Source organism: Larus michahellis, chromosome 6, assembly GCF_964199755.1.
Source record: "Larus michahellis chromosome 6, bLarMic1.1, whole genome shotgun sequence".
Taxonomy (NCBI): domain Eukaryota; kingdom Metazoa; phylum Chordata; class Aves; order Charadriiformes; family Laridae; genus Larus; species Larus michahellis.
Genome location: NC_133901.1, coordinates 36,246,421 through 36,271,599, shown reverse-complemented (window position 1 = coordinate 36,271,599; position 25,179 = coordinate 36,246,421). Strand labels below are relative to the sequence as shown.

Here is a 25,179-nt window from a genome sequence, read left to right as displayed (position 1 = left end):
GCAGCTCAGCACCCAGATCATAGAATGGTTTGGGTTGAAAGGGACTTTAAAGCCCACCCAGTGCCACCCCCTGCCCCTCCCACCAGACCAGGTTGCTCCAAGCCCCATCCAACCTGGCCTTGAACACCTCCAGGGATGGGGCAGCCACAGCTTCTCTGGGCAACCTGGGCCAAAGCGTCTTCCTAATATCTCATCTAAACATCCCCTCTTCCAGTTTGAAGCCATCACCCCCCATCCTATCACCACATGCCCCTGCACAAAGTCCCTCCCCAGCTTTCTTGTAGAGCCCCTTCAGATACTGGAAGGGGCTATAAGGTCTCCCCAGAGACCTCATATGCCTGGCACAGCCCGGGCAGGAGCAGATGTCCCCATTCTTGCCAACAGAGTGCACAAGAGGAAGAGCAAGAAACCTCTGGCTCTTGGCCATTTCCAGTTTTGCCCCAACTAAAAGGAGCCCAAACCAACGTACGGTGGGTTGTCGCAGCTCCGGCTGCGAGAGCGCACGCCTCCCCCGCAGGTCCTGGAGCACGAGCCGAACTTGGACCAGGAGCTCCAGCTGCCGTCCTGGCTGTAGGGCTGCTCCGACGTCTTCCAGATGCAGTGACCCTTGAAGCACCACTAGGAAGGGAGGAGAAACAGGGGTGAGCTCCATGCCTGCCTGTTCCAAAGCACTCAGCACCAGCAAAGAGATCCCTCCTACACCCACAGCACTACAAAAACACCTCGCAGCTTGCAAAGCATGGGAGAAACATGCTCTTCATCATGTCCTCAGGCACGTCCCTCCCATCAGCAGCAGGACCAGCTGCAGTGTCACCCTATGGGCACCCAGACGTGGGGTTTAACTCCAGCCGTGGGGAAAAACCCATGATGGGCCTGAAGCGAGGACCTCCCAGCCCAGATGTTGCAGTCCTCTGGAGCCACGTGCCAGCAAGACATGTAACACATCTGTACGTGATTCAAAAAAACCTAATTTAGGAAGCTTTTGGTGAACCAGCACTCGAGGAGGCTGCACCTTCAGCGAGATTGCTGGGATTTATACAGAAACTTATCAAAAGTTGTTGGATACTTTACACCAAGCCCTTCTCCAGCAAAGAACCGCTTGAGAACTACATGGGCTTTTCCAACGTATCCACGTTTTCATACAGTGCTAATGGGCACGCGAAAAGAGCCTAATGTAAAAGCCTGATGACACCACGAGGTTGGACGTGCAATGACATCATCACTCTTTTGCCAGGTGACAACACGAGTCCGGCTTCTCCACAGAAGCAGGCGGACCAGAAGAAGCACAAAAGTCCTCCTCGGAGCACAGACTGGGGAATACAAGAAGCAAACGCCAGCTAAAAACTGGGCACCCAGCGCCTGCTGCCCTGCAGGGTGTCCCCGTCCCCTCCCAAGGCAGGACCAGCCCCTACCTTGCCTGGAGAGCACTCGGTCCCATCCAAAGGTGGTCCCTTCTTGGTCTTGCAGAAGTAAGGGTTGTCCGGGTGGCTGCACCAAAGCTGCTTGCAGGGGTCGAAGGTGCGGAACTGGGGAGCAGAGAGGAGCTGGGCTGGGATGGCAGCGGGGAGGTGCCTCCTTGCCCCCGCAGCGGCTGGCTGGGGGTGCCGGGGTGGGGGCACGCCACCTGCATTGACTCCGTACTCACCGCCGTGCATGTTTTGTAGCCCACGCCGAAGTCGAAGCGGCACTGCTCGTCCATGGAGTAGTTAATGCCCGGCAGCTCGGGCAAGGTGGGCCACTGGTGCTCAAAGGGGTCATCCAAGAGGCAGTCGTAGGAGCTGCAGGGCAGAGGCAACGCAGAGAGGATTTCCCTCCTTCACCCCTTCCCTCACCCCCAGCCCTCTCTCCCAATTCAGACATTGAGAAATCTGAACGATCTCGGCACTGACGCTAACTACCCACCGCTGGAAAACCTCTTCCCAGCAAAGACCAACTGCGCAGAGTCTCCCAAAGAGAAGCACTCCTCCACTGCCTCCATCTCCCTAGGGGACGCAGAACCCTGGTGCTGGTGGGTACGCCGCCCTCCCCGCCACCCACTTTCTGCTACTCCTCTTGGCCTCAATGCCCAGAAAGCTCCTGGCCCGTTTCTACATCTTTTTATTACGTAGCACACAACATGGCTTTAAACTAGAGCAGGGCAGGTTTAGATCAGACATTAGGAAGAAGTTCTTTACACTGAGGGTGGTGAGACACTGGCCCAGGTTGCCCAGAGAGGTGGTGGAGGCCCCATCCCTGGAGACATTCAAGGCCAGGCTGGATGAGGCTCTGAGCAACCTGATCTAGTTGAAGACGTCCCTGCTCACTGCAGGGGATTTGGACTAGATGGCCTTTAGAGGTCCCTTCCAACCCAACACATTCTGTGATTCTATAATTCTATGATTTTATAGCCTTAAGGGGAAACCACGCAGGCTGCCCAAAGCAAACGGCAAGAGCATTTGAGATCTGGAGCTGGGCTGCACCAGCACGGAGCTTCTGCAAACTCTTGCTCCATTGACATCTCCAGCTTTTATCAGGCTCCTGTTTGCCCCCGCAGCCCAAAACCAGTTCAGACTCACGCAAGGCACCAAAGCTGTTAGTAGAAGAAAAAGGGAAAATAACCTCCCGAGGACCCGTTTTTGCTATTCTGGCCAAAACAAGCAACCCCAACGGCCTGTGCACCGCTTGCTTCACGCAGGAGCTTCACCATCCCAAGGGAGGACACTCCCCCCGTCCCCGATTAAAATCAACCTACTGGATGTAGCGGTTGAGCTCCTGCTTGCTGCAGCGGGACCAGTGGTAGCGGTGGAAGGCGGCCTGGACCAGCGGTGCCATGATGCTGCCCATGCTGGTCTCGTCGGCGCAGCGGTTGCCCTGGCCGTCATGCTCCATGCCTAACCTGGGGGGAAAAGCTGGTGTAAAGTCGGGTTCCTGGGGTATTTCCACCCACCCACCCGTTCCGCGGGGGTGCACACACCTGCGCCAGCAGAAAGTCCCTTTTGCAAAGAAAGACGCACCACCACGCTTGTCCCGCCCCGGCCACCACGGTGATGCTGCCCCCACCAGGCCACCGGAGCAAGGGGAAAAGCCACCGGAGGGGACAGCCAGCTCTGTCCCCACGACTTACACGTGGCCGGTCTCGTGGGCGACAACGAACGCCGAGGAGAAGCCGTCTTCGTGGTTGAGGGTGCAGCTGCGGAGCGGGTGACACATCCCCGTCACCGGTGCGTAGCCTGCAGCGAGCGAGAAGGGAAGGAGAGAGGAAGAGAGGACGGAGAAAACCTTTGAGAAATAGGGGGGGGATGAAAAATTAAAAAAAAAAAAAAAGAAAAAAAAAACCACAAAAAACCACAGCCTGGCCTGCCGGAGGCAAAGCTGGTCGCCTTCAAAAACTCCTGTCTCGCTGGTGATGCCCACCAGCATCCCCACATCTCTTCCAGCCGTGGGGCAGAGGAGGAGCTGTGAAGCCTCCTGTCCTTCTCCCGGCTCCTCCTCCTCGCAGAGGTCTGGCACAAGGCAAATTTAAGAGGGGCCCCAGCTCTGCACGAGGCTTTGCTGCAACGGGAGGAGAAAAGGTAGAGGAAAGCGCTGAGGAGGAGGAGGAGTTGCCCAGGTCCCTTGGACGGCAGCCCAAGGACCCGCTCACCAGTACAACCATCCCGGCTGCCAGTGCCAAAAACCAGGCTGAGGTTATGCTGGGGCTCGCCGGCATCTCTCTGCCCTCGTGCCAATGCACCTCGGCTGGCGAGCGGGCAGCCGAGGGACCCACAGGTGCTTTATCGCTGTCGATGCGGCATCCCCCGCATCCTATTTTGTTAGGAAAAAAAAATAAAGGGGAAAGGAAGAGAGAAGAACAGAAGGCGTGAGGTGTCCCCCCCACCCAGAGCCAAAAATACAGCCTCGCTTGCCGCAGGCTATGGGGGACCCCTGCGATGCTCCCCCACATGCACCCAACCAGCCCCACAGCGAGCCGGGGAGCACCATGCACCTCCCCAACCCCCAGCCCTCGACCAAGTGCAGCGCAGTGGGGCAGCTGCGGGCAGGGAAGCCATCCCCCCACCCCTTCGGCAACGCCTCATCATCTCTATTTTGCTTTATTTTCATTTTCTTTTTTTTTTTTTTTTTTTTTTTTTTTTTTTACTCCCCCCACGCATTATTTCTGCCCAATTCAATTAATTCCTTGGCACCTTCTAGAATTCACTTCCCAGTTTGGTTTTTTTTTTTAATTTTTTTTTAAAGACTGACCCTTTTTGGCATCAAGGGGAAGGAAATTAGTGAAGGAAAGGCTTACAGGTCCGAGAGGCAAAAAAAGCAGGGCAGGACCATGCTGGATAACTCTGCCCCGGGGGATAGGGACACTCTGAGAGGAAAGCTCGGGGAGCCAAGAGGGGGGCTGAGCTGCAGCAGGAGAGGGGTGCCCACGAGCTGAGGGCGGATTCGCACCCCTACGCCCGCCCTCCTGCACACACCCTGGCCAAAACCAGCGTTCACGGAGCCCACCCATCACCATCCTCCTGGGCCACTTGCTCCACACCGAGGCAGCGACTGGCAACTAATTGCCCTGGAAGAGGGCGGAGAGGAAAGGATGCGATTGCACTTAATTCCTAAGCCAAACGAGCGGGTGGGTCGCGGCACCACGCAGCTGGCAGAGGAAAAGAGATTAAAGCAAAAAATAAAAGGTTTCCTACAGTTTTGCCCTAAAGCCGACAGCAGGCGACTCTGTGGGCGCACCAAGTGGATCGGAAGCCTGATGGGACAAGGGACGTGTTGGTGCTGCACCACTGGACACCCAGAAGATACCATCACAACGGGCACAACCGAGGGGATTTGGGGCGAGCACTTCCCTTGGTATTTCTATTTATCAGCTGAGTGGAGATTTTCCAGGGTGTCCACCTGCACTGGAACTTGTAAAGGAAACTTCTCTCGTCACAATAATTTAATTTCTCACAACAAGTCCAGACAGGAACTTTTGAAGGGCTCACCCACATGGTATTTTGTGGGAAGCAACGGATGCATTTTTGCCTGTGCTCCAAGTGAGGGAGGTCAGGTGAACCCCAGTGGCTGAGCAAAATGCCCAAGATTAAATAAATCCCCGATTTCTCATTACATGCAGAGCGAGTTCGCTTCTGCCTGCAGAGCACCACGCAACCTCAGAGAAGCCTCCGCAATGACACGGATCTTCCCAAAGCAACTTCGATAAATACACTCTGGGTTTTATTTACTGGGGGAAGCATTTGTTTTTCATCTTCCCCACACTCAAGTGGGCAATGAGACTTACTCCAACCAACAAATAAACTAAAACACCTTAAGAAAGACAGCGGAGAAGTGACGTGCTCAACGAGCTCTGTGGTCAAAAGGAAGGCAAAAAGTAACGGGCCAAACTAAGAGCTTGAGAGACAGAATCAGATAATTGTGTTTAGCCATAACAGTAGCGACTCAAATCCTGGATAAATCACTTTAAAAGATTCTCCTCCGCCCCACGCAACTTGCCACAAGAAAGAGCAAAGATGTGGGAAGTCTTCAAGACAAGGGGAGAGCAAATATATTTTGCCGAGGATGGAAATGGGACAAAATTCCCAACTAAAGGGGCTGTGGATGTCTGAGCGGGAGATGGGGCAAAGGAATATGAAAAGGTGGATGCTCAGGGAGGCAGACACTGGTCTCTCAGAATCAAGTTCTCTAAGTAATAACAGGAAGAAGTAAAGGGTTCTCCACAGAGAACGACGGCAAGAAGTGACTACTTGGAAAAAATTTAATTGGTAAAGACTAGATTAGCCTGCAAACGCTTACCAGACACTGCAAACGCTTACCAGACGCACACACAGGAGAAGCGGCACGTCCTCACCATACCAGCAAGACACCAGCCCGTCTCTTGCTTCCTCTGAACGCGCTTTATTCTTCTTTATGGACCATTTCCTACTGCCTTCAGCCTCTCTGACCTTCCAGGTGGACCACCAGCCTGCTCCAAGGTGGGTGATTACAGGGCAACAAATTAAATCTGAGCAAAAGCATCCTCCAGCCTGGGCCAGAAAGCCCTCCGTGCCCGCCCGCTGCAGAGGGACGCAGCACTCTTCTGGTTTAGACAGGGCTTAAGCAGCAGCAATTAATAATTTACAACCCATCTGTCCACCACCGAGAGGCATTTCTCTTTGAAGGGCAGAGGTTTATTTGCAGCCCACGTGCGAGGGCAGCTCAGCTATTCCTCCTGGCCCTAGGGGCCCCTCATGCCTCCCAGATTCCCCAAGCAACAATTGCATCATCTTTCCAAAATTGCTCCGCGTTGGCCACAACTGCTCCCACCCCATCAAGAGATGCCATGAGCATGTTGCCAGCACCGGGAAGTTTTTGTAAACCTCCTCAGGGCTCAGCTTGGACCTGCAACAGAGAAGAACCAAGACCGCAACGCTTTGCAAGGACTTGCATCCCGTTTACCCAGTGTGGCCAGGAGGTGCAAGCTCCGCGTGACCAGATGCTGGTCTGGTTTACTGGCCAAGAGGAGGTGACACAACATAGAGGGAGGTACAAGCTGTGTATGGTGGGGATGCGGTGATGGAGCACAGCTGGCTTGCCTACATGGAGATAGCCTGGGCTAAGAGGACCACATGGGTTAACAAGTCAGATTCAGCCTCATCGCCATGGCCAACTGGGCACACAACTGTAAGGAGTGATGAGCTAAGCATGGGCTTGACATTTAGGCTCCATTCCCAGGTCCCTGTGACTTGGAGGACTTCATCCTCAAAGGCTTCCCTTCTCCCAGCTTGTTGCTTTAGGTCTTTGGGGCAGGACCACCTCTGCCTTCAGCTCAGCTTCAGGGTACATATGAGCAGAGCACATGCTTCGTGCTTCCCAACGCTCTACAGCAGTGGCTAAAGAAGCCAGCAGGTATTTGCCATCACCTCAGCAAGCCGCTTAGATACCACCAGCAAACATATGCCACGAGCAAGTATTGGAGGTGCTGCAGTCTGGTCCTTCATTGCCCTGAGCTGAAAATGGGATGTTTATGGAGCTAGAAGGACATCATTTTGAGAAAAAGAGGCAAGAGTAAGCAAATTGTTACTATTCCAGCATCCCAACAAGAGGGCAGTTTCCAATGGGTGAGGAGCACCAGCACCTTGTGCCATGCAACACAGCCACGCAAGGACACGGCAGCCATGGGGACTTCTGCAGAAAGCAAACGTCCATCCCAGCGATGTGTGAGAAGCAGGGAGCCAATTCCACAGGGAAAAGGGGAAGGAGCCGGAACGAGCATCCCTAGAGCTGGGCTACTCCATTGATCTCACGACTCCTTCCCACCAAGGGGAAGTTCAGCCAGTCTCCCCCTTCTGCTGACATGCCAAAAAAGGTCCTCTCACCAAAGCCTTTGGACACAGTCGCTTTGCCAGGAAGGGTCTAGAAAAACGATACAAAACCTGGTATTTCACCCACGCTGCTGTGACTCTGGATGAGGTGCCCAAGGCAGATCAACGGCTCAGCGAGGAGGCTGTTGGCACAACCCAAATTCTGCTCTTTGATGGCCAACAGCATGATCAAGAGGGCTTCCAGCTGGAGGCCTCCTGTTGTTCATCCCCTGCTGTGGGGAGAACCTTTTCAGGGAGGTAATCGAGGTGAGGACAATACTCCTTCTCCATCTCTCCATCCTCCCTTGGGCACCAGAAGGACTCGCGCTACAAATCAGTGTGACATTGCCAGCATGTTCGTGGCATCAAAGGGAGCCTCCTGATGAGAAATTCAAACCTTGACACCAGTGTGGGAAGGAGGAGGTGGCAATTTGGAGGCAGCAGGCTCAGGAGAACCGGGAGAAGTCACTTCTCATGATGCCATCAAAGCATCCGTGTTTCTAATGGAGCCGTGAAATGCCAGAAGCTTTTCCTGCAAATTTTTTGAATTTTTTGCGTAGGTCTCTTACTTCTCAGACCACGTCGGCCTCTACACCGAGAGGTCAGAGAACTATTGCCGTTGTTCCTTCCAACCTCCTCCTTGGCCCAGGGTTTACTCAACGCTCCCATGTCCAGTCCTAAGAGGACCAAGAGACCAACCCATGTAGAACGAGGTTCTAAAGGTCCTCCAGAGGACAGAAGGGACTGACTGGCCCCATGATGCTCCCTGTGGTAGTCCACTTTTTTTACATTACCCTTGAATTGTTTAGGGCACTTTGGGACAAGGGGAGGATCGGTGCATGAAACCAAAGGGAGGGCAGAATGAATAAAGATGATTTCATTATCCATTCAGGTTGATGCTCTGGATTGATTCTGTCTTTCTTCTACTTCACATAAAAGAAAAAAAAACAAATACCAATTTTCATAACCTTTTTCCGGACCTTGCTGGCCAAGAAACAGACTGTGCCCGCAAGAAGTCCTCTCCCCTCGCTGGCTTTCCCCCAGCAAACTGCACATACCTGATCGAGATAAATACAGTACCTTGCATACCTGCGGGACCAAAATCTTGCCTGGTGAGGAATACAGCGTGGTCGTGGTACTCAGCGTGCTCCGGGTCGGAGCGCTGCTGCGAGTGAGCCCAGCGGCAGACCTGCTCCAAGCTCCGAGACGGGTTCCCTCGCTCTATCAGGCTGACTGACTGGGTAAAGAATTAAAATAAATGAATGAATGAATGAATGAATCAATCAATAGGTGGGTAAGTTAGTGGGGAAGGAGCCTGCCAAGAGTTTTGGGGTCGGAAAGACTCCTAAGCAGGGCTTCTCCATCATTAGAAGGAACAACATCCCACAAAGCACCTCGCATCTTCTTTTTTTTATTTAAAAACAGCAAGGAAACCATTCCCACAGATGGATGTGGTCTGGTACAGGGTGGGTATATGACCCTCTTTGGTCACACAAGCACTCAGGGCAGCAGGAGATAAAAGAGGAGAGCAGCTGGGAAGCGAAGAGGATGGGGATTCTCAGCTCCTGCACGGGATCCTCGTCGAGACGTCACGGGACGCTGATGCTCAGCAATGAGCAGAGCAACGCTCCCCTCTAAAACCTGACCCACAGAGACCAAGACCCTAGTAGAAAGCAGGTGGAGATGTCCAGGACTGCTTCATAGCAGTCACCTTGTCCTTCACCTATTTTTTGTTGTTGTTCAAGATTAGCATTTTGCAAAATTATGCTCTATAAATTATGCTCTGTAAAATAAATAATGCTCTCAGGCAGGTACCCGCTGAGCCGCAGCAGTGGAAAGAAAGGTAAGAAATACTGCCCTTCCCCTGGCGCCCTGGAGTGTAAGTCACAGAGTTTTCATCCCACCAAGTGCAAGGTGGGAGACAAGAAGGCGCAGGAGGACTCACTCGGGATGCGCCGGACCTAAGCAGCGGTGAGCTGGGACCTCGCCTGGATTCAAACATCTGCTCACCCCCGGGTCTCCAGGAGGCATTAGGGTTTCTGCCGGCCAAGCAGATTTCTGTAACAAGCTTTTTCCAAGACGTAACGGGGCTTATTTGTGGACCACACACACACACAGACAGACATCACCGTGCTGACTCATTAACACCCTCGCTAGAATGCATCGTGTAGGATAAGGGCTGGCCACAAGAATCACATTGTTTTAAAGAAAATCTTTCAGCTGCCAAGCTCAAACGAGCCTTAAAAAATAATAAATGCAACCTGAGAAACCACACGAAACCTTGCTGTGCTGCTTCTGCCCATGCCCAAGCCACCCAAGGGCTGCGGGACAGCCAGCGAAGCCTTCCAGGGCTGCTGAGTCACGGCTGGGAGACAGGAGGTCCCAGCCTCGGCTTCTCCTCGCTCATACCCAGCTCCTGCCAATTTGGGAAGCCGCCTTTGTCCCATCACCTGCTGCCACCCCAGAGCTTCTGAGGAAGCCTCTCATGGGTTTTCCCCCCCGCCCCAAACTCCAGAGCAAGCACATAAAGGCTGGTGGGAGCCACCCGCTGTCTCCCCAGGGAGACATCCCTGGGGCTGGGTGGCCATGGGGCTCTCCAGACCTTCGGGTTCCAGAAACCAGCTGGACCAGGGTTCAGGTTGACCCCTGCTCGGCACAGTTGTCACTTGGGCTTCGACGGCTGACCCGAACAGTCACATTTTTCCAAGCCGGGGCTTACCCAAGTGCTAAATATTATGGTGATGAGACACTAAGCCACGGTGATGAGACACTAAGCCACGGTGATGCTGCACGCTTGCCAGCCTTGGGAGAAGGGGCAGCTGCCTGCTGCACCTCTATTGCATTTCAGCCACCCTCCTTCCCTCGCGGGGCAGGGCTGGAGCAGGGAAAGCAGCCAAACAGCAGGGGCCAGCCTGAAAAGCATCTCCTCCTCACCACATCCGAGCGCCGTATTTACCTGGCGGTATCCCACCATGATCATCCTGACCAGCACGATGTTGATGTGAACGCCCAGGGACTCATCGTGATAAATCTCATCCACCTGAAGAAGGGAGGGAAATAAAACACAGAAGTTAAGACCATCTCAAGCTCCTCCTGTCCTCCATGCTCCCACATTCAGCATCCTACCCGGCTTTCCCAGACCGCACAAGACCAGGTGCAAAGATCTCATCTCCCTCCTCCCACCCCTAGCTTTTCTCTTCTTTATTTTCCCCTGTGTAAAAACCATGAAGTCAAAAAAGCAAGCTGGAATAAGCCAAATTTCCCCAGGATGGGTGGTTCAGATGGTCAATGACATCACCCATCCCATCGAGACCGTGGAGGAGGGTTGTGTTTCCCACGGGGGCTGTCTCCGCCGCAGAGCATCTCACGATGAGCCATTGCCCCCTTTGGAGTACGAACTCCACAGATGGAAGGAAATGCTTTGGCCTCCAGCATCCTTGCGTTTGGTGGAAAGAAAATATGGCTTTTTGGGGAGAGGCGAGGGATCGTATCAAAGCAAGGGCATTACTCAGTTATACCGATGAGTCAAAGTTGACCTACCACCTCGGAAACCCCAGGAGAAGACAATACAACAAAAAGAAGAGGGAGGGCTTATGAGTCAATGAGATATCTATCAACGTCGGCTATTAAAAATGACTTTGCAAAGGAAATACTGAGCTATGACCTTTTCCTTCTGCGTTTCTAGGATGAATAAACAAATTCTACTCCTAAGGGCCACCAAGAGAAGAAGACATCCAGGTGAGGAAGGTCCCTGCGAGCTGAGGGCGGTGACAGCCGGCCACCGAGAGAGGCACTGAGCGACAGCCATAACCCCACACAAGCACCCACCTGCAAAGCACACGTGAACATACAGCTCAGGAAACAACAAAAAAAAAAAGACCATTTTTAGAGAACGGGACTCTCTTATTTCCCAAACGTCTCCGAAATGAACACTGCCACAAATGGGGGGCCAGCGCAGAAGCCGAGGAAGTCAAATTAAAACCCTTTTTCATACGGACTAGAATTAATGTCTAAATTAAAATGCACTTTTTCAACTTTGTCCAAGAGAGAAAGAGTTTGCTTTCGGTGCCACCACAGCTTGCCAGGCTAGATGAATATTATAAAGCCAGATTCGTGGAGCTTTTCTCTTCTTCCCCCCTGCCCCTCCCCTTCCTCTTTCTTTCTTTTTTTTTTTTTCAAGCTTATATTTGAACTCGAGGGTTGAGTGACAACTACTTGCATCCAAGTCTGACATTTCCCAGACTGCCCGAGCCCCCCTCTGATTCCTAGGCTGTGCTTCTGTTCGAAATACCCACCCAGGCCATTTTTAAACCCAAAGACCCAGCATTAACATTTCCCTGTGACCACTAATACTCCCGTGGAGCGGCTCAGGGCTTTGCAGAGAGGTGATGCGGGTCCACCACGTCTTGAATGCAGCCCAACAGATTTAAAAAATCAATAATAAGAAAATAAACCAATAAATAAATTGTCAGTCAATCCCCGTTAATGGATCCCTGGAAGCCCCACGGGGAGTCATTGCTTCATTGGCGTGGAAAGAGAACGTCGCAACAACCCATCCTCGGCTCATCGTGGTTGGGATACTCCTTCACACTGCTTCACCTTTTAAAAGCATTTTGTAAGAAAAATGAGAGTGTGATGAATTTCTTCCGACACTAACTGGGGTTTTTTTGGTGGGTGGGGGGATGCGCACAGATGGGAGGAAGGTCGTGCCGTGCCGCAGCTGGGCTCCCGCCTGCGAGCGTTACTCATACCTACGGTCCCACTGAAGCATCCATCCCCACAAGCAGCTCCAACCCCCCAGGGAAGATGACCCTCAGCCCCAGGTTTTGGACCGTAGGAGGCTTTGGCAACCCAGAGAAAACGTTAGCGGGTCTGAGAAGCCCCACATCAGGAGTTTGACCCTTTAGGAAAACATTCCAGCCTTCAGGCGTGTTGTATGAGGCCGTATAAAAGGGTGAGAAATGGGGAGAGAGGGGAAAAAATGAAAAATACGCTGTATTTTTCAGGCTATATGCCATGAAGAGCCAGAGAGCTGGACCTGGGGAGTGGTTCAGGGGAACAAGGGGGAAAACACGGATATTTCCTTCACTTTCCCAAATCCTTATGCATTTTCCTCCCCCACCAGCACTTGTTGGGAGCTGGAGCACTGTTAAGCCTCCGCTTCAGTCACCATCCACCGGCACTCTCCTGCTTCCTCCCCGCTCCCAAGGACCCCTCCATCCATTGGGATGAGCCATGGTCCTGCCTTAGGGACCTCTCCGCCAGCCAGAGCTCCCAGCCAAGCCACGACTCAGAGCATCCAAGGGAGCAGCGCGGGACATTTTGGCAGGACGCTCGGCAGACCCCACAGGGAGCGGGAAGAGATGCTCCAGGACAATTTGCCACAGCCAGCAGGAGAAGAGGAGGGTGACATCCAGGGGAGGAAGGAAGACGAGCAGAGGAGATGTTGGGGGCGAGAGCTTTGCTCCATGCTGGGTCAGCAATGCCTCTTCCCACCAGTGGTGCCTGCAAACAGACCCCAGCTCTGAGAAGAGCTCCCTGCCCCAAACTGTGCCCTCCCCAGGCAACATTAGCTACCCTAGGAGGAAGGAAATTTGGGAACAGCCACACTTTTCACAGGCATTGACAACTAAACTCATCAACACCCTCCCGGCACTGCGCATCCTTCCTCTTCCTTGCTTGGGAAGCGGCTCCGGGCAGCAGCAGGACCAGGAGCTGCTTCGAAACAGCTCATAAAGGGACTAAGAGGCAAGAAGCTGTATTATTCCAAGAGGGAATTTAATCCCCTAAATCCTCCTCTGAAAGCAGTGCTAAATCCCGCTCCTCCATCCGGGGGGGGGGACTGGGCACCCCTCCGGCCCCTGAACCAAAGGGTTAACCCCAGACCCCAGCCCTGCTTGTGTCTAGGGGAGGGCAGCATTGCGGCTACCAGCTTAATTCAGAAAGCAGATGTGGAACCAGACTGCCCAAGGCTATGGGCTTCCCTTAATAGACAGATATAAATAATTGATTGAGCAAAAAATTAAAAAAAAAAAAATTTAAAAAAAAAAAAAAAAGGGCTCATCACTTGCTGCCCATCAGCCCACCCTGGAGTGGGTTGAAGCTGGCGGAGGGGATGGAAATCGGCCCCGAAGAGCGGTTTGCAGGCTTGGCCCAGCTCCCCCTGCCCTCTGCGGATGCCATTAAGTGAGTCAACGGCTTCAAAGAAAATGCCACCAGAAAATACCTGCTCAGCAAAGGGCTTCTGTAAAGGCACCCGCCTCCCTGAAAACAGATGGGATAAAGATCTCCTTATCCCTCTTGCCCCCGTGGTTGCGTGCCCAGCCTGTTTAATACTGTCACCTGTCAAGAAACTCTCTATTTCACTTAAAAGAGGATGTTTTTGTTTGTTTTTTTTCACCTAAAACAGACCAGCCCTTAAGGCTGGCTGCGCATTAAGGGCAGACCAGCAAGAACAACCAGCCCGCCGGCAACTCCAAAGCCCCCAGCCCCGCCACGCCAAGGGGACGATGCTAATGCATCGCAATGAATGAGAGGGACATTAAAACCTTGTGTGTCCTCTCCAAAACGCTCCATAAATTCCGTCCCCCCGGCTCAGCCCAGTGTGGTGGCGTGCTCTCCCTTTTTCCCCCTTTTTTCCCCCTCCCCAGCTCCTGCTCAAGCCACAACCATCAGTGGGAGGTGTGATGAGTTGTGCCTGGACTTTGGGGGATGGCTGCCAACCCACTGCCTGGAGTGGGGACCTCGTTATTTTGTTCCCATGGGAATACGACTATAGGGCAATTATCTTACTCTATAAATAGTAGGCAGCCCAAAAGCCCTTGGAGCTTTTCTCCTGCACAGCAGAGTCTGCACGCCAGCATCTCCCCCTGAGCAGGGACGCTCACTTAGGGTTCTACTCCTCGAGGTTGAGAGATTCCTTGCTGCGACAGATTCTCGGTATGTGACTAATAGCATGCTAAACTTTGAAATCTCAGCTAAGTGATATGAAGGATTGATTGCGCAGATATAATCCTTTAGACCTAGACCGTTGACCAAGTCTGGGACTAGGACTGGGTCCAGCCGCACCCAGACTCCTCTCGGAGAAGGGGTTTGGAAAGCCAGGGGGTCCTTTCTGAGCCCGAGGACTCAACGGGAGGGTCTCCCTGGCAGCTTGTCTGGCCTCTATGCAGGAAATAATCGAGTGTACCTTCCCACTGAATCTCGTAAAGCACCGTCGTGTTCACTACTAACTTTGTTAAATCACTGTTTGACGTTAATAAACCTTTCACTACTTCACTCTTAGGAGGGAGGTGAATGGCTCCGCCTTGCGAGCTGGCGCTGGGAGGGAGGAACGCTTGCCCACCGACATCCCCACGCGTCTGGCCGGCCCCAGACGCCAGATCCCGACAGCAAACCGCTCTGGCAACCGTCTAGACCTCGCCGTTCTTCAAGGGAAGGAAAACAAAGAGAGAGAGAGAGAGAGAGAGACACGAGAAGAATTTGCCAAACCAGCAGAATAGCTGACTTTTCAAAGCCCCAGGATCGCTCGCTCGGAACAGCCAAGTCATCTTTCAGCTCCTTTCCCCGCATTCCCTCGCCGGGTTTTCGTGCCGGTGGGTTCACCCCAAGCCTCATTGCTGAGGCTGGAGGGGTCAGGAACGGATGCAAAAGTCCGCCTGACCACGTTGTGGAGCTTCCCGCACGCGCCAGCACAGGGGATGCGCGTCCCGTGCAGCCCTCTGAAAAGTTGACCCACCTTATCTATGTTTCCAGCAAGACTCTAGATTTTTATCGCAAGCTCTCTACGCAACAGGCTGTGTTGTCCCAAAAAACATAGCAACAAACACGCCAGGCTACGTACATCAAGGGGGACATCAGAGGTATTTTTTGTTATTATCAGTCAGCAAGGAGATGGCTCGTGAACCACCCCAAAACAAACGTACGTGCGTGTGTGTGTGTGTGTGTGTGTGTGTGTGTGAGCACTCTCTGTCCCCTGGGAACAATAATTCTGCCGATGTGCCGGAGGGGAGCCGGGCAGGTCCCAGCCTGGTGTGAGCTCTGACTCACCACGGTGTTTCCCTGGAAACCCGAAACAATGGGAAAACACCAAATCATGGGCAATATCCTACAGCAAAAAAAAAAACTCCAACCAACCAGGTGACACCAGGCCCAGGCTTAACAGAGCCCATAGCTCGGCGCGGCTCGATCAGGAGCAAGCGGTGGGAAGTCCAGAGGAGAAATCCGAGGAGCCCAACTGAGTGACATGAGGCTGAAATGCAAAGCAGGAGACAAAACGCTTTCTCTCCTCTTCCTCTTAACGGGGTGTTGGGTCCCCTCCCGGCTCCCAGCCCTTCTCCCACCCTTCGGCCTGGCGCACAGCCGTCGCTGTGGCTGGGAGATGCTAATTTTGCTCCGACAGCACGGCAATCCCTGCCACGGGCAGCACACAAGACAGGGCAATGCCACCACATTGCCAAATATTCATCCCAAGAGCCCAGCGTGAGGGAAGGAGCTAGGTTTTGCTCGGATGGACATGGGGATGCTCGGCACGGCATTCGGATATAGGCTCAGATGCGCCTTCTCCAGCGCACACGGCACGCCATGGCAAAGGCGAGCCAAAACTCCCGATTTTTGGAGCAGAGGCCGGCAAGCAACTCGAAAAAAAGGTGGTGGAGCTCCCCCCACGCTTACCATCAGAAGACCACAAGGGAAAAACAGGAGAAAGTGAGAACGTATCAGAGTCAGGATGCGTTTTCCCAAGGCTGTGATCCACCTAGCGCCACTCGCTTCAACCCGACCCCAAAATCCCGGCGTAGCCTCCGAGCCCAGCGGGGACCGGCAGGCTGGGAATGCGGGCTGGGAGCCAGCGGGGACGGATAGCCCGCGGGGAAGCTCTTAGGTGCACAAAAGGAGCAGTCACCCTCGTGTCAGCCCCCCCCCGGGACGGACACAGCACCGTTTAATGAAAAGCCTGGCATCCACATTTCTGGCAACAGAATAAGGGGTTGGGTTTTTGTTGTGGTTTTCTTTTTAAAAAAAGCCAAGCCCGCACAGCAGCGGGAAGGGGTATGTGTTCCACCACGCCCTGGCCCCTGCAACAGGAACCCCAGAAAAGGCCAGGGAAGTTTATTATCAACTTCCAAGCTGGCTGCCCCCTTCCCTTGGGATCGATCTGGAGAGGAAAACAGCTTTCCCAGCTGGCTCCCATGCGGCATCTCCCCCCCGCCCGTCGGCGTACTCCAGCCCAGCTCATTAAGTCCTTTCCTCGTTAGAGGGCTGGCCAAGCCTCTCCTCCTTCCCGTTGCCTCCGACTAATGGGATTAGTGTTCAGCTGTGTGGTCCCAGCACGCTCCTCCCCACCAGGCCCCAGCACCCTCCTCTCCCTCTGCCATCCAGGCCAGAAAGCATTTTTACTATTTTTTTTTAATTTTTTTTTTTTTCTGCTGAATCGGGTATTTTAAGGCAATCTGAGCCGGTAAGGAAACGAGGCGGCGCCAAGGGAAGAGGAGGCGGACAGAGGTCATGGCAAAGCTGGAAAGAAAACGCACTAAAAACCAGAAAGAAAGGAGGGGAAGGGGGTGGGGGAGGAATTGTATAGAAGGAAATAATACTTGGGGGAAGTATTTGTTGCATGCATTATCCTGGGGGGTTTCCCCCCTTTTTATTGATGCTGCTTCCCCCCCTTTTTATTTAATTCATTAAAGTCTCCAGTGCTGGCCTTTATTTGAATAGGCAGCGGTCCTCCCTTCTCCCGGCGCAGCATCCCGCGCATTCACTCCCTGAAAAGTCCTGCCCGCGGGGTATAAACCATGAAAAATGCGCCTGAAAACCAACCTTTTGATTAGAGCTGACAATCCCTGGGCGCTCAAACCGGCCATTCTCCCCCCACCGCCGTCCCCGACCTCCCGCCTCTGGCTCCCGGATCGGAAAGGAAAAATGACATCATCTCCGAGCCCCGCAACGTGGGAAGAGCCCGGGGTCAGAAGCGGGAACCCCGCAGCTCCCCCCTCGCAGGAAGATTGAGGAGAATTAAGGAGTTTCTCGCATTAAGGAGAAACTCGCAGGGAGGGGATTTAAGTGACGCTGAGGGCATCCTACCGCGAGCATCAGGGCAACGCGCCGGAGAACAAAACGCCGCGATGGAGGAATTTGCTTCGCAAAACCAACATCTTTCTCTGTTTGGGACTGGCCGCGTTATGCTTGGCCTCTGATCCTGCAAATCCTGAGCCCTTATGTCGATAATTTCCCCCTCGTTACTGGCGATACGGCTCTGAGCCTGCCTGCCGGGGCAGAAATAATGCCCAAACAAACAAGCAACCAACCAAAACAAAAAAGCATCTTTAGAGCTTGGTTATTTCTGAGCCGGTTGCACCTTTCAAACACTTTCCATCACCATGGGAAAGAAAAAAAAAAAAAAAAAGAGTACTTAAATAAAAATAAATAAATAGAGGTGAGGATAAAGCATGGAAAACAAAACAAAACTGGGAGAGCGCGTGAAAGAGATCTTTGAACGCCGACCCTATTTGCAGATACCCAGGTGCCGGCACAGCAAACCTCCTGCAAGATAAATATTGATCCTTCCACATCTCTCAGGACTTGGGGGAATATGTACATTTTTTTCCCTTAAAAAGGAAAGAAAAGCGCCGTAGGGCATCAGCACGGGCTGCTCCACACCACCGTGTGAGGAGAGATGCAGAAGGTGGGCCGCCATAAAGCTGCTATAAATTCCTTTTCAAACACATCTGACTAACCCTCAAGGTGCGCAGGTTTTCCATGGAACGTGAAAAAACTTCTGAAAAATCTGTAAAACCCCCCCCCATCAACAAATAGTATTCAAAATAAACAATAAACATAATAATTGCAAAATAAATAATAAACATCATAATTTCAAACTAAATAATCAATAACCATCCTCTTTCCCAGCATTTGCTGAGATTTGGGCCATGTAGAGGAGATGGTCTGGGCCAGGAGAAGCAGAAGATGCTCTTGGACTCGGATGACAGACAGTGACAGCAACCACCACGCCGGACCCTGCCGTTGGCCAGGGAAACACGATGGAGATGAAGATAAGAGGGCTCTGCTTTCCATCACTCCAACTACCGCCACTATTAAATGCCAGAGCCGGCTCTCCGAAGGAACAGCCCTTCCTGCAGCACTTTTTTCCCCTCCCATCCCATTTTTTTTCCAGGATAACAGATTTCCAACATCAGAAGAGCAGTAAACCAAGGGAGAGGTGGGAGCCAACAGCCCCCCACCCCCAAAGCCAAGCCTTACTATGTTCATGAGGGTGAGGACGTAGTTCTGGACGTGCTCCTTCCCGTGGAAGCGTACGACCGAGTCATCCACCGCCAGCAAGACCTCGATGTTGTAGTCGTCCTTCCTGGCGTGGCGCCTCTTGCGCTCCGCGTCCCCCAGACGCTCCGTCATCAGCTCCAGGGAGTTGGGGAGATCACCCACCCGCACGCCGGGCACTGAGCGAGGCAAGGGGGGACAGAAGGAGAAACAGCCAGTGAGGTGACCCAACACCAAGGTGACACTCCAAAAAACCATAAATTAAGCAGGAAAAATAAATTACGATGTTTAATTCCAACAGGTCGCTAACCCAGTTTGCTCTACAGTGGGGAAACAGCTATGAATAGGGAGCACTGGCCCTAAAAGATGCATCTATGTGATGATGGTCCTACACTGTCCATTAGGGGGTGGTGGGACACCTGGGTATAGTTGGGGAAGACACATGCAAGGCTGGGGGTTGCCCCTTGAGAGCAGGTAGCCACAGACAGAGCATCCTTCACCATACCCTTCACCCTTCACCGTACCCTTCACCCTTCACCGTACCCTTCACCGTACCCTTCACCCTTCATCACACCCTTCACCCTTCATCACCCAGCAGTCCCTTCAAAGCTCTCAACTGCAATTCCATTAGTGATGTCACAAAAGCAACGAGCACACCCTGGAAAACTTTTAAGTGTGTTTTTTTTTTTTTTTAAATCAGGGAGCTAATTATGGTGCCACAAGAGGTGAATAAACACCGGGGAAGGCTAATGCCTCAGCATAAATATAAACAGGTTTCATAGAGTGCTTTTGCACAATGTTGACCCCACGCTTGTAAACACTTCTGGGTGCACTCGGCTTTATGCGGGTGAGAGGGGAAGTCAGCAGGCGATTTACGCACACAGAGGGCAGCGCACGGCTAAGCGATACTATTGAGAAATAAAAGCCACTTTTTCTGCTTCAAGGCAAAGAAGAAGAAAAAAAAAAAAAGGACAAGGCACTAGAAAAGTGAAATGAATTATAGAACAGAATCATAGAATCGCCTAGGTTGGAAGGGACCTTTCAGATCATCGCATCCAACCATCAAACTAACACTGACAAAAACCATCACTAAATCATATCAATAAGCACCACATCTATCCATCTTTTAAATCCCTCCAGGGATGATAATTCCACCCCTTCCCTGGGCAGCCTCTTCCAATGCTTGACAACCCTTTCAGTGTAAAAAATTCTCCTAATATCCAATCTATTCTGAATGCTGGGAAAAGGAAGGCCTTCCATTATCTGTTAAAAAGTCCGATCAACGCCACATTTTACAATGTACAGGTGATTAAAACAAGACTGCAGCACCTGCACCTCCAAGTTGCAGCCAGAGGCCAGGTCGGACCAAGCCTGGCTCCCTCCTGACCACTCACGAGTCCCAGCTCTGCTTCCCATCCCAAGGCCGATGTGATGATCCGTGGGCCTGATTGCACCCATCTAGGAAATCCTTCCTCTTCAAAGAGGAAGACTAGCTCGTGTGTAACTCATCCAACCTTGATCAAATTCAGAAGAATTTCAAAGTTCCTGGCAAAAACCCAGCATGCTGTTTCCTTTCTTCTTGCTGGTGACCCAGCTGGCAGTTGGATCATAGGGCTAAAGCCATAGGGCGAGACATGATCCAGAGGGCAAGTGGAAGGAGAAATCTTTCCCCCCCAGGAAATAGTGATTATCAATTGCTGGGAAAGACTAGATTTGAGGAGTCCTTACCTTCGGGGTGGAGGTCCTGGCGGGGCTCGACGCCATCCTGCCGGATGGCCGACCGGCGGTAGACCACGTGCGCCCTCCCGTGCTCCTCCATCTCCTGCTGCCCCCTCTCCAGGGGCTCGATGAAGAACTCGTTGCTGTCAGTCCGAATCAGGCCAGCCTGGACTCCACAAAGAAATAAAGAAAAAAGGGAGGAAAAAAGGGTGTGTTTTTATATATGCATTTGTGTACGTACACACTCCATATACTCATTGATGACTGATGAGTATATGCAAGGGGATAAGCATCCCAAATAAAACAGGTGTCCCGTTGCTTCTCCACGGCACTGGGATGGATCCATTACCACGTTCACACATGTTGACCCTTAATTTCTCCGGTAGGTGGAAAAAAAAAATAAATAAAAAAGGTGAGAAAACCAACCAAACAGAAAAAAAACTGGCCACGGATCAAGTTATGTCTTTATATGGCTAGGAAATTCCATTCCTTCTCATCAGACATGAGTTCTTCTGCCGAACCCTGTGCACCGGGGACACAGGCTGCATGGGCTCCCACGCCACCTCGCCTCCCTCCATCCTCCCTATCCTCATCCTCGCCCCCGTCCCCGCGGTGCTGGGGAGGAAATCAGCCGTTTCAGCAACACCACTAACTGCAGACACAGCGAGAAGGAAAACCATCATCTTTGCCCCGTCAAGTGCTCGGGAATTAACGCCGGGGAATCCCTTTGGAGGAGAAGCTGGAAAGCGTTACGGCTCCACCTCCCAAACGCGGGGAGGATGAATGAGAGGGCAAAGATGGTTGGAAATGTCGTCCTGGCTACTAGCCTGCTCCTAATTAACACCAAGCTTCCCACCAAATCCCCCCTGACATCAGCCCCAAGCGCTCATACCCCGCAGCGCCGGCCGGCTCGGACCTCGAGCAAGCAAAAGGATCGCCCGGATTTGGCTTCCATCCCATGGGCAGCCCCTCCCCGAGCCCGGCATTTATTCACAGCTCCCTCCATCACGCAGACACACGCTCCTTCCTCCGGCGCTGCTGTTGAATAGATGCCCGGAAAACGCAGGCAGAACATACGGATCCATTCTTACAGCAAAACCTTCAACGGCATCTACCTACTGGAGTCCTCATCAGGGCTGGGGTATTGGAACTGTTTCCATCAAATAAAATAAAATGTATTTATATATTTTTTGCACAGAGCGGCACGAAGACGTGAGCCGGGCTCTGTAAACAGCCAGGCGAAGCTGGGGCTCTTCCAAGCCCGCCTGGGTCATTGGATCCCCTTCGCATTCACGTACCGTTGCATTCATCCTGGCATCAGCCAACCTGGCTCTGTCAGACTTCATCAAATTTCCTGCTCCACTTGGGTTTTATTAGCTGCTTAACTCCTCTGGAAAGCAGGTTTTTGGCTGGTTTTGTTTTCCCTCCTTCCCAAGGAATCTAAGTACAGGCAGTTGTGCTAAGATCAACTTGCCTGACACACGTATCTCAGGTCCTTCCCGCAGGAGACGTTCAGGTCACCGGGGCAGGACCTCTGTGGCCAGGGCTTGTCCCACCACCACCCAGCAAGGAGAAGATGACCACAGCCAGGTTCAACCAAGAGTCTGGAGCCCCAGGCAAGGTAGTGGTGATGAGGCAGAGATCAAGCCAGGGAGTCAACCCACAGGTCAGGCCCAGTGGTGGTTGGGCAAGTCCATGCTGTTGCTCTTTATTATATGATAAGAGAAGGTGGGCATCCATTGCTTAGCGCAAAAAAGAGTAGCTACAAAGGGCACAACGCTGGGCATCTGACACAGGCATCGCCAACACGCTTGGATTTCATAGGCATGAATGGCCCTGATGATTTCCCACCAACTAACGTGCTTCCAGCTTGCGCATAGTTACAAATTTGGGCTGGAGGGCCACTCCTCGCTACCCAAAATCAGCCAGCGCAGTACCCCTGCCAGCATCCTATGGCATCTTCTACCCAGCATCTTCTACCCAGCGGCAGAAGGAGAAGCGGGACACCACTACCCCCTCACAGCCCTGCCACGGGGCACTTCACCCGGGACGAGGCACCCCAAAGCCGGTTTATGGGTTTACGGTGAACAGCTGGGACTTGCTGAGTCAGGTGGCCGGAGGAAAGCCGCGCCGCCGCGCCAGGGCAAGGCTGGATTAAAACATGAAAGAGCCTTGTCCCGAGCCACAGCCCCCTTGGGCTAGTGCCGCTCTACCCATCTCATGACCGATTATGTACGGCTCAAGAAATAATGCGGCCCAGACTTTCCCGCCCGTGCTTTCTCCCAAAGGCGGGATGCAAACACACCGCCCGCTCCAGCCACGACCCATCGCATACCACGAGGACTTGCGCGCGCAACCGATCAGCCTAAGAAACGAAACGGAAACCACAGCGGGCATATCTTGGTGTTTGCAAAAATAGTTAAAAAAAATAATAATTTAAAAGAACAAAAACAAAACGAAACCAACCCAAAAACACCACTGCAAGAGGCATGCACAAACCTGCTCGGTCTTAAAAAAAGGAGCAGCTCGGGTTGTATTTCAGCATGTCGGGAGGGTTGTAACTGCGGGGAGGCAGCAAAAGCAGCCAGACGCCACCCGAAAAGCCCCATTGAGCTTTCCCTGGGCTCTCGCCAAGAGATCAACCCCATCCTCAACGATCAATTTGCCACGGGCTTCCCACCCCCCAATTCTATTTGATTTAATAACAGTAAATCAAATGAAACCCGGCAAGGTAGGACTGTCGCTACTGGTATTTCTAACGCGGGATGCTGTCTGCAGCTCCCGCTGAAGGGAATTCCCAAACGAGAAAATAAACGGCCCTTTGAAGATAATTCCAGTGGAAAGAGGGAAAATACACCTTTTTTTCTTTTTTGTTTTTTCTTTTAAGTAAAACATCAAACTCACTTCTGCCAGCTCGCAGAGGGTGAAGTCTCTTTTCCAGCTCTCCAGGCTATGGGAGAGAGAGGAACTGGTCCCAGTGGTCTGGTGCCAGCCTCCCTAAGGGGGGATCCCCCCACCCCGGGTAAGCGACTCCTTCATCACCGCTGGGTAAAAAGCTCCAACTCCCACAGGAATTCAGGAAATTCTGACACTTCAGTGCAGCTGAAAACGTGGAAAAACGAATAAACCCGCTGCACTCAGCCAGAGAAGCAAGCAGCGCCGAGGAGGGGGAAACCCAGCTGCGTGCCTAGGATATATTTTTCCTACCCGATTCACACGTCATCTGGACAAAAAGTCCCAGAAAGCCGGGCTGTGCGAAGGCAGGCACCGTCGCAAGCCACCGCTCCCTTTTCATCCAGAGATTGTCCCGCGAGGACATCGTGGGGAGGGGGGTTGATCCATGGAGGGATGCACCTGCCCCACACGGACCTGGACCACAACCTGGCAGCAGCAGGGCACGGGTGGCACCAGGGCATGGTCTGGAGATGCGACTTTGGAACCTCTCTGCCCATAGCTGAGGCTTTGCAACCCATCTAACCCAACGCTTCGCGCACCTCTACTGCTTTTCCCCCGGCTCCTGGTGCCGGGGGCAAGAGATTTTGGGGATGTCCACAGACCTGGAGTTGCTCCATCAGGGCTTTGCCGGGCCACCCAAGCCAGGATGTAGCTCCTGGTGGGGGTGAGGGCATGGAGACACGCTCAGCCCTAACTGATTAATTATGTTTTCAGCCCAAACGGGGCCGGGTTTTCACCTCACTGCCAAAAATCAGGATTATCGCATGGGAAAAACGCCCTCACACCCAAGTAAAAACCAAAGCTGAGGATGGTGGGATCTACGTGACCAAAGAGACACCTCACCCTCTGGGCATTGAAACCAGCACCTTTTTTTCCTTCCCGAAATTAACCCTACCGTTCAGGAGCCGCAGGGAAAACCCTGGAAGACGAAGCAATACTTTTTTTGCACTGGAGCATCATTATGGGGACTGTTTCTCCCTTCGATCCCTGTTAATTACCGCTCCTGAGGGCTTTTGTGCCCTGCTTATCTGCTGACACCCATCTGAAGCAAGCCAGGGTGACAGGGAGGGAAAACGCCGGCTCTACGGTTTGTGGCACGTTGGCCTTTGGGGCAAGTAACCCCCAAAAAAAGGGGTTAATTTGGGGAGGGGAAAAAAAATCAGCCACGGCAAACAAGTAATGGTTCTTCACCCATCTCTGCAACGAGGAAAGCGCGAAGGAAGGAAGCGAGGTCGACCGCACGCTGCGAAAGCCAGCGTGGAAAGATGGGATGCCTTCACGCCCCGCCAGGGGAGACGGCGGCCTAAGTTAGGGATGTGGTGGCTGGGATCAGCTTTGAAATGATGTTACGGACCACAGCACCTTCCCACCCTGGTACGAGACGCCCTTGCAAAAAAAAAAAACAAACAAAAAAACAAACAAACAAACAAAAAAAAAAAACAAAAAAAAAAACCAAAAAGGCCAGATTTTCACGCGTGGATGCCTGCAGCCAATAACAGTTGCGGAAGGTGCCACACTTTTGGCATCTGTGGAAAAAAAAAAAAAAAAAAAAAATCAGCTCACTTACATGGCTAAATATGGATTTCGGAAAGACTTAATTTGTACTCTCTCTTTTCAAGAAAAGGGTTTGGCTTTTTTCCCCCCTTGTTATTTATAATCTCGGTCTCCCTTTATACACAGCGTAATCCCTTTGTGCACGCAGCCGTCGTCCCCAGCATCCCAGAACGCTTCCTCCGACCAGAAAACCAGCGGCCAAGCCTGGTCCTGCGCCTCCCACGCACCCTAAACTGGCATGCCAAAGCCACCATTCCCCTTTTGAAGCCCGGGGATAGCTTCCAGCGAAAGTGCACGGCAATTCCAAGGTACGTGCGTGTCAACGAGCTAAAAGGCTCCCTACAGCCGGTGCTCCCCACGTTGG

General features: G+C 52.5%; 1 protein-coding gene across 3 annotated transcripts in view; it reads right to left on the bottom strand.

Annotated features, from left to right (window-relative positions):
• The window catches only part of ADAMTS14 (ADAM metallopeptidase with thrombospondin type 1 motif 14), a 39,969-nt gene that overhangs the window by 10,446 nt on the left and 4,344 nt on the right, over positions 1-25,179 (bottom strand). For 2 of the 3 annotated variants that reach the window (XM_074591899.1, XM_074591901.1), the window contains exons 3-11: positions 20,316-20,472; positions 18,570-18,766; positions 10,270-10,353; positions 8,394-8,550; positions 3,104-3,209; positions 2,732-2,875; positions 1,646-1,778; positions 1,413-1,526; positions 470-618 (exon numbers count right to left, since the gene is read on the bottom strand). In XM_074591899.1, coding sequence (XP_074448000.1) covers positions 470-618; positions 1,413-1,526; positions 1,646-1,778; positions 2,732-2,875; positions 3,104-3,209; positions 8,394-8,550; positions 10,270-10,353; positions 18,570-18,766; positions 20,316-20,472 — 1,241 coding nt within the window. The remainder of the gene's footprint in view (positions 1-469; positions 619-1,412; positions 1,527-1,645; positions 1,779-2,731; positions 2,876-3,103; positions 3,210-8,393; positions 8,551-10,269; positions 10,354-18,569; positions 18,767-20,315; positions 20,473-25,179) is intronic. The other variant, XM_074591900.1, reaches the window with a different exon arrangement.